Source organism: Ochotona curzoniae, unplaced genomic scaffold (genome assembly GCF_017591425.1).
Source record: "Ochotona curzoniae isolate NIBS_2020 unplaced genomic scaffold, NIBS_Ocur_1.0 contig_3498, whole genome shotgun sequence".
Lineage (NCBI taxonomy): Eukaryota > Metazoa > Chordata > Mammalia > Lagomorpha > Ochotonidae > Ochotona > Ochotona curzoniae.
Window position 1 is genome coordinate 14,763,368 of NW_024465885.1, and position 13,041 is coordinate 14,776,408.

Sequence of the window (13,041 nt, forward strand, 5' to 3'; positions counted from 1 at the left end):
AAAGTATTATCTTAAAAAGAGGGCACTACTGTAGATTTATTGTTTTTCAAGTGAGAGGCAGAGAAAAAGAAGCAGAGGAAGAGACAGTACTTCTATGTTCTGGTTGACTCCTCAAATGCCTGCAATGACAAGGGCCAGGCTAGGACTCGGGCTGGGAACTCAAGCCAGGTCTTCCCCGTAAGCAGCATACATGAAATGATTGCAGCCATACCTTGCTGCCTCCCGTGGTCTACATTACTGAGTAGCTAGAATCAGAGGCAGAACCCAAATGTTCCTTTATGGGACACAGGCATCTTCCCACCAAGTTAAATGTCTACCCCTGACGTTACAGTTTTGACTGTTCAAATGTGTACAACTATAATTAAGACAATGAAACAAATTAAGGTTGACAGAAGCCTAGGTGTGTGTATCATGGCAACAACTGCCATGAAAACAAAGCTATCAATAGACAAAGTTTGACAAGGCTGGAAAAGGGAAGCAGTCTGATGCTGGATTATTACTATTTAGAACAATGCTAATGACTTTTCCACTCAATTTTCAATAGCTTTATTTTCCTTTCCCACTAAAAGTTGCTACCTGTTTAAGACGTGGACATTAACACTTAAGAAAATACAAACAATGGTAGAAGTTAAAAATGCAAGCATGACTTATTTTTTTCTTACATTCTGAGCAAATAACGGACATGGAAATATGCATTCAAACATCCAGACTGTTTCCATTTCATTGTTTACCTAAGAGGGTTGAGGAACAGGCCTTTTGCCATACCTTATTTATTCCACCCCTTATCCCATAGCTGGGCATGGCGTGTTGTTGCCCGATAGCCCCAAGAAAGGCACAAGAAAACAAGCTGTAGGAATCTTAGGAGATTCCACCTACACGCTAATTATGCATTTCAAAGAATTTCTCGTGAGCTAATTAGGTGAACGGAGAAATGTCTTTTGCAGAATGGCACAGTTAAAACTTTCAATAAAAATGGCCACTGCCTTCTCCACTCAGCAATCCATCTCCATGCAGTGCAATCAAGCCCACCAACCTTAACTCTGTAATGGACAGTGTGTTCAGGAGCTCACCCACACGTCCCATGCTGCCAAACACGGGTGTACTCATTCAGGACATCAGTCAGTTGTCACCAGCTGGACATGAGACTCCTCTGCCCAGGAGAAGGAGCACCTCTTCTGTGCACTCACCTCACCGGGCACTTTTCAAGCTACATGATCAGGGATAGCTGTTTCTTTTTTTTAACTAAGGGGCCACAGTGCACTTGTTTTTCTACTCCCATTGCCCACCACAGTATGGGGCCCACTAGCAAATGCAAATATTTGTTAAATATGTTTACAGTTTTATAGGAAGTGTTGACCTACATAAAAAGTATACAAAGGTCTCTTTATAACTAGGTTTCTGTATTACCTTCGCTTTTTATGTATGCCATCTACAGTTATCAGAAATTTGATAGCACTGATCCAAATCATCATTCTTTAATATGCTCTAAGTACATATATTCCAATAACTTGCCCAGTACTACTATATAAGTAACCACATCCTCACACGAGAAAATCCTGCCCTTATCTGAGAGCTGTCCTAAATCACTAGCTCACCTTCTAAATCATCACTTAACATCTTACAAGAAGCCTTGCTGGAGCTGCTACTGTGGGGTTGTGGGTAAAGTCATTGCCTGTGGCACCAGCATGCCTACAGAGTATTCATTTGAGGCCAGTTGCTCCAGTTCTGATCCAGCTTCCTGTTAATGTGCCTGGAAATGCTACACAGGATAACCCTAGACTTTAGGCCTGGGGAACCGATGTAGGATCCTCAAAACAAACTCCTGGCTCTTGGATTTGTACTAGTCCGGTTCTGGCATGAACCAATAGATGGAAGATGTCACTCTCTAATTTTGCCTTTCAAATACACAAATCAGTCTTAAACCAACATGCTTCATTTCTCTAAAATCTCCCTCACCTTAGCACTAAACAATATTTGCTAAACAGGAAATAAAATGCACCACTTTCTCTTCCCATTTTTATCTCTAATTTTCCCTAATACACTCACACACACACTTACACACACATATACATGTAAATATTAAACACAGCAATCCTTCTCTCAGCTGCAGTTTGTTTCCAGAGATTAGGTTCCTGTGGCGAACAGTGGTCTAAAAATAATAAATGGAAAATTTCAGAAACAAATAATTTGTAAGTTTTAAATTTTGTGAAATTTTGCACAGGGAGATGAATAGGCGTCGTCCTACTTTAGGAGGGAACCAACTCTTTGACGACAGTCTCCATGCTGCCCATCTGCCTTCCATTCAGCAGAGGGGCTGCTTATCTGACCGAATCCTGTGGCATCCCAGATGTACGTTCAAGTGACTGCAGTGTACTGCATAATGATCCCAACGTAGAAGAGTAGCAGTACTGGCAACTCAGACATGCCAAGAGGAAGATGATATAAAGTACATTCTTTAAAAGAAAAGGTGAAAGTTTCTAACAGGTACACAAGTACAGGAACACAGTTAGAAAGATGCTAAAAAAATTTAATGGAAAAAGGTGTATTATTTTTAAAAACATTCAAAGGTTTCAGAAATCATCTTTTCAATTCCATTTTCCAAGGAATCTTAAAATGTGTCCTAATAAATGGTGTTTATAAAAACCTGTCAGGGGTTTTAGAAATCTTCTGGGAGCTTGCAATGTCCGCTCTCAGGATATGGAGTAACTGATATGATAGAATCCTACACTAGAAGATAATGTGGAAATACTGGCTCTTTCTCCTGATTACTCTTATCATTTTAGTCAATAGTATTAAAATACATGTAGTATATCTTATTTTATAGGCCAGCGTACAGCAAATACATTAAAGTACTATTCTAATATTTCATATGTGTAAATTCAACAGGTTATCAAAATAACAAAAAACAATAAAATTAGGAGCAAGCATTTCTAAATGTTATAAGTAAAACAAAACAAAAACTACAGAGAAAGCTACATTGAGTTACCTTTAAGATGCGTCTGATAGAACCCAACACAACATTTCCTTGAGTATGTCTTCTGTTCTGGAGAATCCAGTCATGATTTAATACCTTTTCCCCTTCTTCCAACACACATTTCTGACCTTGAAAGTGTGGTTTCTCATATACAATCCAGCTAAACAAATATGAATGCAATGAGCAATTAAAGGTTTTAATAAAGGAAGCATAAAACAGAAAATTATGTTTCATTTCAATTGCTTAAGTATCTTAAGCGTGGCTGTTTTCCACTATTAGCACATAATTCTATTTTTGAAGCAATGACATAGGCTACGTAATAACAAATAGCATAAAATTAAGATTTTAACACATTAGAAATAAAAATACCTTTATAATGTATTTTAATGTGTATAATATATGCACAAAGTTATTCACTTGTACTAAAGATAATTATTTAACGATTCTCAGTTACATTTCTACCCTAACATTCCCACTCCTGGATGATACACAGCACATGTCCCTTTCCACTAAGTGTTGACAACACCATGCCCTAGTGCTTACAACATGAACACTAACTGGGGTAATTTATACACTAGATAAAGAAAATCTTCCTCCAGAATGCCCAACGGACATGGTCCATAGTAACAAACAATATGGCCCCTGCTATTTACACTACACAAAGAATCCTTCATTTTTTGAGCATTTCTGCCCTTGCACATGACTTGACCTATGTGGGCCTCACATTCCTTAGCATCCCACAATTTCTGAACTCATTTTCAAAGCTTTTTTCCCATTCATCTGAAGCATTTGCTATTCAACTCAACTTGCTGAACCTATCCTAATAGTTCTGTTTTAGGATAGCTTATACTGATTGTACATAAGTCACAACACAAGCATTTAAAACAGCCTAGGACCAGTGGTGATGTAGCTTGCTAATCCTCAGTCTGCAGCACCCACACGGGTATGGGCTCAAATACCAGCTGTTGCACTTCTGATCCAGTTCCCTGCTAATGTGCCTTAGAGGGTACCAGAGGATGGCTCCATGACTTGGCTCCTGGCACTCATGTGGTAGACATGGAGGAAGTTCTTGGCTCCCGGTTTCAATCTACCCCAGCTCTGGTTGCTGCGGCCATTCAGAGAGTGAACCAGTAGATGGAAAACCTCTGCTTCCTTATCCTTCCCTTTCACTTTGTAACTCTGAATTTCAAGTAAGATTAAAAATCTTTTTTGAAAAAAGCCTATATTTTCTTCCTTTGTAAGAAAATGTTTTAATGTGCTATTTCAAAATGTCAAAAGGTAGAAGAAAGGGGTTATACTTTGATAAAAAAAAAAATAAAAACCATAAGCAATATAGGAAGACACAATTTCATGAAGTAAGCTCTAAAATTTTAAGAGATGCCTCACCAGCCTCTTACAACTTTTATGAGTACTCCATTTGGAAAGGACCAAGATGTAGCATCAGGGATATTACAGTAGATCTCTTGCTTGTATTTGCTTTCATGGAGATCGTAGATAACCATCTGCAACAGACAAGAAGGCGGCACAATACCACATTGTAAAGATACATTTATAGTTGTAGGCTGTCTTAGAATACAGAAAATGTAATATCCTAAAAAAATAACAGCAAATACAAGTTGGTCATCCTTAATCTGAACAAAGCAGAGATTGATGCAAAAGTTGACAATTTCATACATGGACTCAGATAGAATAAAAAAAAATAGCAATCAAGAACACTGTATCAATATACCTTCAGATCAAATATAACGCATATAAGAAATATACGTGAATGTTTTGTTTAAATCCAAATCTCTTCTCTAAGATAATCTCATTATAAATTTGGAGATAAACTAAAATCTTTACAAAAGAAATTGAATATTGGAACACTTCTGTTCCCAAGTACTCCCAACAAGGGATATTCAACTCATTTCACTTTAAATGTTAAATCCTTGAGTAAATCCTCTAAATCAGTTAAAGTACTTAAACTCCCTATGAAAAGCCATTTCATTATTGCTATGTATCTTTGTCTACCCAAGAAAGCTAGGCTTACCTTCCCAGGTCTTGGGTTACATCTCAGAACTTGTTTGTCAACATTCTGAAACAATAAACATGGAAGAAGTAAGCCTTAAGATGCAGTGGAAATTCATCATATATTCTTATTAGATGTAACTCCAATTTGTCACATATGTACTTAGGGAATGTTATAAGTGTCTCCTTACAGACAAGGGATATAGATGTACATGAATGGGAATTCAAGGTGTTGTCTCCGCCCTCACAGAGTGCACTGTTCAGAAGAGGGAAGAGGATTCTTAGAGCTGTGCAACTCTTCCAAGCAAGAACTAAGTTAGGTATACAGTTCAGATACAAAGAAAATGCCAGGTTATGGAAAGAGAACCACCAGTTTAAGAGGCTTAAAATAGGCTATTCAGAGGAAGTAATATTGAGAGAATCTTGAAAAGCAGGACTTTTGAAAAATCTTTAACACTAACTGTACATAATCAGGGACTATACATTTCAATACATAGATACAACGTGTGCTGACCAAAACATGGTGGTCGACATTTTCCCCTTCTTTGACACCACCTCATGGTTAGAGGCTTGTGGCATCCTTCTATTTGCCCATAGAACACATGCTAGGTTATTATGGACTATACCCACATCACAATGCTGTGTAACACTAGGAGTTTCTTTTACGTAATTCTGATTTGGTACCCCATCAATGAGTGAAATAATGTGGGAGGCTGGAGTGTGGATAGCAGGAAAAAATAATTCCATCAATAATCATTTTGAGAAAAAGTATGGCAGAGAGAAATACAAAGTTTTTATCCAAAATTTGACGAGACAAAGTTGGAAAAAACAGATTTTAGGAGCTTTACAATACACAGTGAAGAGTTCCACTTGGTTTTTAAAATAATTGCCTTACAAGATACTGGTGAGTTTTTAAGTATTATTAAAGTATTTATTACTTGTTTCTTGGGCTTGTCAAGGTCAACAAACTTTCATGATATTGGTGATCCCAAAAACACAAGTTCCATGTTCATCAAATATTCCATGTTAGATATTTACATATATTTAAGTCAAAGAAAAACGTAACTGAATTTTAAAACATTTTCAGGTCATAGCATTTTTCAGCTCTTGGGTTTTTAATGCTCTGCTTTGTATGAATAAAAACAAAGATAACCACAGGAGGCTGTCAAACAAATATTTACAAATTTTACACAATGGCAATATTTTCACGAGACTCAAGACTAATGGAATGTGATAATTTCCCCACAGCACCTTGAGGAATTCAGAACACTGCACCTTAATTTCATTTCAAATATATTAGCAGAGAACTGTGAGGTGACTTGCCTCTCTCTTATAGCTTTTAAAATATGGCAAATTTTATTTTCTCCAGTCCAGCTGCACCCAACAAACAAATCCTAATTATTTTTTAAAAAGTAGAACTGGACATAATCACAAAAATCTTATTTCCAAATAAGCTTTTTAGGTAATTCCATGACCCAAAGCTTTAGTTAATAAGCTAGGAATCAAAATAACTTACCTCTAGGAAAGGGCTCAATCTGCCTTGCCTGTCTTGAACACGGAAAAACTTTGACACTGGCTCCTGTGATAGCCCACCAAATCTGGCTCCTTTTTCTGAGGGGTGAGTTCTGGAAGCCTGCAAATACTGATGATAGGCGCTCTTTAAAGAAGAATGTAGCTTAGAAGTAAGGTCCGATTTTTGTAGAAATGTAGTCTTTTCTGGCCACAAACCAATCTGCAGACTGGAGGTAGCAGGTTCATCTGGTAACACATATGAATTCTTGGGAATTCTGCCGCTTTCCTGGTCATCATCAGAGTAAAACGTGATGGAAGGATCTGGCAAGTCCAAGGTCACTGGCTCCCTCCTTTCAGCTCTCTGACTTCCTTTATGCAGTGCTTCCTCCTCCTCCTCTGCTGGCTGGCTATCATCTTCATCAAAATTCATCTTTAGCCGCTCTGACACTGACTGGAGCAGCGATAACACGGAGGACGACTGGTTGACACTCTCTCTTGACTTTGAGGAGCCATGGTGACCAGGTGACACCTCATTCGACAAGATTTCCTCCTGGGAGCTGTCATCCTCATAAATGGGAGACAGAGCTAGAGGGTAAATTTTGTATCTTTTGGCCTCCACAGCTAAGAATACCTCTGAACTATCACTATCCGACATCTCATCTGATTTAGTGTCTTTTTCAAAATGGTGGACGAGGTCAGTTCTGCTCTCTGCCCTCTCGCATGTCAATACAGGCCCTCTGCCAGGCGACTCCTCAGGAAACAAGAAAGACGGTGTTCTCACTTCTGCACACACGTACCTGTCTTCGTCCTGCAGGGGCTCATCATACAATATAGTAAAAGAAGAATTTTCTTGTTCATCTTGAGAAACAAAGGCTAAATTCGACTGTTCCTTGTTATCATTGTAACCCAGGTCTCTACATTGGTCATAATCGACAGCAACAGGCATTCTTTGATCTAGCCTCACTGTGGAATCTTCAGGCTGAAAAGCTGGCCTGGCCAAGGCAGGATAGCCTTCATAATCCTTACTTAATGTAGGTGACTCATAGCCCCTGAAACGTGAAGCAACTTTGTGGTCATGGACTATGAAACCTTCCTTTTTTTCAATGGCCTCTTCTTCTATTTCTCCAACATTCCTCTCGGCACACACTTGGGGTTCTTCATCAATTTCAAACATAGGAGGCATGGTTTCCACTTGTGGAATGGCCATTTCCAGTGCTGTTTCAAAGGCCTTTTCAGTATCTACAACAGTGGAAAATACTTCGTGTTGCCCAGCATTTCCATCAGAATTGGATGTTCTTTCCATTTCTATCATGGAAGGCAAGGATATAACTGTCCTAAGAGTTTGTTTAGCATCCCTTTTGTGTGCTTTTTCCATTTGTAAGGTGGAAGGTGCTGCCTTCTTGTAACCCTCTTTCACTTCTGACACAAAAGGTGCCATTTCAACATTACTAATCACCTCTTCAGCTTCCTTCTGGCAAGTAGCTTCCAAAACAGGTCTATCTGTCTTTGCGGTAATCCCTCTGGCATCTTTGTGATAAACATTCACTGCTTCTAACATCATGGGTCTCCTTTCCATTTCATCACCATCTCCTTCTACATCTTTTGCGTAGATACTCTGTACCTCTAATTCAACAGATCTCACTTCAGTCTTGGCAATTTTTCGTTCCTCACCCTTTTGGTAAGTGCCTTCCATTTCTAACGTAACAGGTGCCACTTCAGTCTTTTCAGTAGTCCCCACACTGTCCTTCTGGCAGGTATTTTCCACATCTGGCACAACAGACGTCGCTGTAGTCTGGCCCACATCCCCTTCAGCATGCTTCTGGCAAATGCTTTCCACTTCTAATGTAACAGATGTAACCTCAGCTTTTGCAATGTCCCCTTCAGCATCCTTTTGGTGGGTATTTTTCACTTCTGGCATAACAGACACCACCTCTGTTTTGCCAGCATCTCCTTCAGGATCCCCCGTCATATCTGCTTTTCCCATTGCTAAAGAGACGGGTACTCCATCGGCTTTTTCAACACACCTTTCAGCATCCTTCTGATTTTTTAGTTCTCCCATTTTAAAAATATCTCTGGGTTCCATGTTTGTGATTGCTGTTACAGCATCTGTTTTACATTCTTGTACCTTTTCTAACATGGGAGGGATTGCTTCACATTTCATAATATCCAACTTGGCATCTGTTTTGTCAATGTTCCCTATTGCTATCATGGAAGGTGCAGGCTTGAGGCTTCCTATATTGATTTCATCATCTTTTTTGTGTACTTTCCCAGGTTCTGACATTGCGAAGGGTGTGCCTTTACTGTATCCCGGCAGGCTGTTCTCAGATAAACACACAAGGCTATCAGATAAGCTGCCTTTGGAGGTACCAGGTACATGGACGCCATCATTCGCCGGTGAGGGCCATTCAAAATTTAATACAAGAGTTCTATCTTCTGCCCAGGTTTGGTGATCATCCCCATACTGTATTTCTGCTCTTTTTGCATAGTCCTCACTGAGCAGCACATTTGTTTTCACCCTACCATCTAACCCTTTATGAGACATATCTTCAGGTGGTGAAACTGTATCTGACTCCTGTAAATTTATACTGCCAGACTGTCCAGCTCCAGTTCTAGAAAATGGAGATTTTTGGTAGAGAATAATTTCTCTTCCTTTCATTGACTCTGGGCCACAAACTAAATTACTCACAGAAAAAAATCGATTTACTAATTTATTTTCACTAATTTCGTGTGTGCTTTGACTTGCTGCCTGTCCTGATATCAACAACTCCCTAACCGGATCATGTGGCTTAACACCATCACTATTCAGAATTTTTGAAGTGTCAGCCTGAAGTTCAGAACCCCAGGCATCCTTAACCTGTTCAAAAGCAGCATTTGCCAAATTTTCTTTGGCTGCAAAAATAACCTCATTGACTAATTCCCTGGCTTTCTCTTCTAACAAACAAGATATATCTCCTCTGTCTGAACCAGGAAGGAGATTTCCCTCACCAACTGCAGGTGAAACACGGGCTGCCTCTTCTTCCAGGACATTTGACAAGATTTCCATGCCCTGTTCTTCCAAGCACTCTGCCCGCTGTGCCCTTGCTAGCATCTCCTCTGCTGGATTGTTCTCAGGGGTGTCTTCTGTCAGGGCACTTGTATTCATTGTGCCACTGAAGGCTGTATGCTGCTGGCAGGTTTTGGATTTCAGTTCTTCTCTGACAGAACTAAAAACCTCACCAATCAGTGTATCAGCCTTCTTGAGGAAAGCACTCTCCAAAAATTGGTCATGTGTTCTTCTCCCTGCTTCTACATGCTCAGCGGGGGCTTCAGAACACTGCTGGCTTGGGCTGTTAACTGACACTGGAGCCCCAGCAACTGCTCCAGGCTCTGCTTCCATAGGACCAGCCAACTGGGAAGTGCTTGGAAAATCAAGGGATAATTCCCCAGTACACATCCCCAAATGTTCCTGAAACGGAGTCACTACTGCTTCTATTGAGACAGGTGTTTCAGCTTCCAAACAAGTGTTATCAGGGTGCAGCGGGTTAGTGAAGGGAGCACTTTCCCTTGTGAAGTCTGCGGAAGTTTTTCCAGAATCAAAATCATTTGGAGGATTATGTGAACGCATCACCTTGATAACTCCTCCACAGTGACCAGAGGAAGACGACCCTCTACTGACAGCTCCACTTAGAGACTGAGTGTCATCCCTCTTTTCTGACCTTAGAACAGAAGGGGCATTCGGAAAATCTGAATCCTCACATGCACAGGCATTTTTTTCCAACTTAACATCAGAACTTAGAAAGAATGAATTTGCTTTGGTGCTGTCAGTTTCTTGGAATTTGCTGGAAATATCTGAGCTCAGATCTGCCGTTTCTGAGAGACCCGATGTCTTTTTATTCCTGCTGAGACCCAGAAGCTGATGGATCTCACCAGTGTTGGCTTCATGATTCTGCGCCGTTCGCCTGGTGACATTGTCCCCGCAAGCAGAAGCACGGTCACCTAAGGGGTCTGTCTCTGTGTCTCGCACACTTTGATGTTTGGAAGCAGGAGGAGAATCCTCAGCATGGTCATTCTCTTTCAGGTCAGCATCTGAACACTTCTCTTCGATTCTAGGATCCACAGGTGGAGGGCTTTTTTCCTGTTTTTTAACCTCTGCAGAAGTTAATTTTGATAAAATACACTTTGCAGGCGTATCTGCAATTTCAGGAAGTCTGCCCTGAAAAATGTCTCTGGACTCTGTTTCGGAAACAGATATCTTAGTCAAGGCTACTGTTTTTCCTCTTCCAGAATGTGACTTAAGAGGAATGCTGTTCTGATCTTGAACTTCAGCCTTTGAGAATACTTTGGAAATATTATCACTTTTGGTTTCCAAGGAATCCGAGGTCTCTGTTATACCCTTAATTGCTTTAGTGTCTGAAGGCTTTGATTCTGCTTTCTTAGGTGAAACAGAGCAGCGATGCCCAGGGAGGCTTCCGGACTCAAGCTGGTTCAATGAATCCACCCCGCGTAATTGAGTGTCCCTAGCTTCGAGACCCTGAGGAAGCCTGCATGCCTCACGATCACAAAGAACTTCCTTGGATTCCAGAACTGAAGATGTACGGCCAAGCTGAGAATTTTTCTTATTTGCAAACTCAACATGATCTGCTTTGCTTTCCTCTCGATTCTTGTTAGGCTGGTGGGAAATACCAGCAACGGTTTCATCTCCAGTTTCAGCATGCACAGAACTCTCATTCTTTAAACCAGAGACAGCCAGCGTGTTCTGCACCTCAGCTCCAGAAACAAAGGTAGGGGATGAAGTAGTGTCCTTTGATTCTCTGTGATTGAGGGTAACAGATGTTTTAACATCAGGTGATATTTTGGTTTGTTGGGGACTCTCAGAGTCAGGAGGTGATTCTGAAATGTGATTTTTATTAGGTCCTAAGTCTAATTCAGGTGCTATTTCCAAGTATGCTACAATTTCTGAGTCAGTGTTGCATTTTACGGAGGCAGGGTCTTTTTGGTTTGCTCTCACCTGAGTTCTGCCCAAGGACCTAACAGCACACTTCTCAGCTTCTGCTTCAAACAACTGAGGAGGACCTTCAGGCAATGATTTAACTCTGTTTTCTGGAACTTTCGCATGACTTGAAGTTGTGGGTTCACCAGCTGAGGCACTTTCTGATTCTTGCCAGATTTCTGTAACAGCCAAATTTTTCTCTGAGTCTTGGGAGGATAACCTCTTTTCTTCACCAACGAGCTCTGTGTCTGTCACAGCATGTCCCTGAGGAGCAACAGGGCTGCTGTGATTGGCAGCTTGCTCTGATGAGTTGTCTACAGGTTGCTTGTCGGAACACTTACTCTCTGGCAAGTGCAGATCTTTATGCCTCATTAATCTGTTAGGACTTGGCAAGTCTGAATGTCTTTGCTTGGCAGCATTGCTCCCATGAAATTCACTATTGGAAAAATCAGAAACAGCAAGTTTCTGAGGCTCAACCTGTTCCCCTCCCTTCTCCAAGGTCCCACCACTCATCAGAGAGCTGTTTTCCTTGACCGTATTTCCTGTTGTAATCTTCCTTTGAAAATCTGGACTGCAAGTGACTTCGCTGTTTTCTTTTCCTGTAAGCTGTGTAGAACTTTGTCCATCAGTCTGAGAAATGGATATACAACTGAGGAGTCCCTGGGAGTTAGACTCTCCAACAGCACATCCGGAGTTAGCCATAGCAGAAGGAGGTAGCTGACATTTCTCAAGTCCCCCGGGATCATTTTTATTCAAAACATGCTTAGGAGAAACAGTTTCCTGCAGTTCTAAGCTGTTTGTCAGCTGTTTTTCTGTATTGGCACTTGTTCTGCTACAGGTAGAGTCTTCCAAATATCCTTCTGTAGAAATGCTTGGGCTCGTTGACAATGATGGTGCCATCCCAGCTTCACTCCAACGACCAACATGCATGTTTGTACTTGAGTCAGAACTTTCATCTTCTCTGTCCAGTGGATTCACAGTTTCCAATATAGTCTGTTGTTTTAAATATTTCCTAATGTGTTGGGGGCCTCTATAAGTTGCATATGTTACTGAAGGCCTACTGAAGGGTTGATCATCAATTTGTCTGCAGAAAGAAATGGCATGGGAGTATTAGGAAATTGAATTAATAACATTTAACGGTAACCTCAGAAACTACGTAGTAGCTTGGGGAGAAAAATCCTAGAATCTTTTAAATAAAAATATCCTTTTTTAAAATAAAATCTGGAGCCAGTGTTGTGATATAGCAGTTCAAACCACCACCTGGAACGTCAGCATTCCCTAATGAGCACTGGTTTGATTTCCAGCTGCTCCACTTCTGGTCCAGCTCCTGGCTAATACACCTGGCAAAACAGTGGAAGATGGTCCAAACGAGCGAATCTGACACCACATGGTAGACCTGGCTTTGCTTGGCCCAGCCCTAGCTGATGCAATCATTTGGGAAGTGAATCAGCAAATGGAAGTGTGCTGGCTCGCTCTCTCTCCCCTCTCCCATCCTCATTGTGACCTCCTCTCACCGTAACCCCACCTTTCCAATAAATAAGTAAGCCTTTGAACAATAGAAAAAGAATAAAAATCTGAT

The 13,041-nt window shown here is 40.7% G+C and overlaps 1 protein-coding gene across 1 annotated transcript in view; it reads right to left on the minus strand.

Annotated features, from left to right (window-relative positions):
• The window catches only part of CRYBG3 (crystallin beta-gamma domain containing 3), a 118,577-nt gene that overhangs the window by 54,673 nt on the left and 50,863 nt on the right, over positions 1-13,041 (minus strand). Inside the window, exons 4-7 of the mRNA XM_040980602.1 lie at positions 6,498-12,546; positions 5,004-5,048; positions 4,361-4,476; positions 2,987-3,134 (exon numbers count right to left, since the gene is read on the minus strand). Coding sequence (XP_040836536.1) covers positions 2,987-3,134; positions 4,361-4,476; positions 5,004-5,048; positions 6,498-12,546 — 6,358 coding nt within the window. The remainder of the gene's footprint in view (positions 1-2,986; positions 3,135-4,360; positions 4,477-5,003; positions 5,049-6,497; positions 12,547-13,041) is intronic.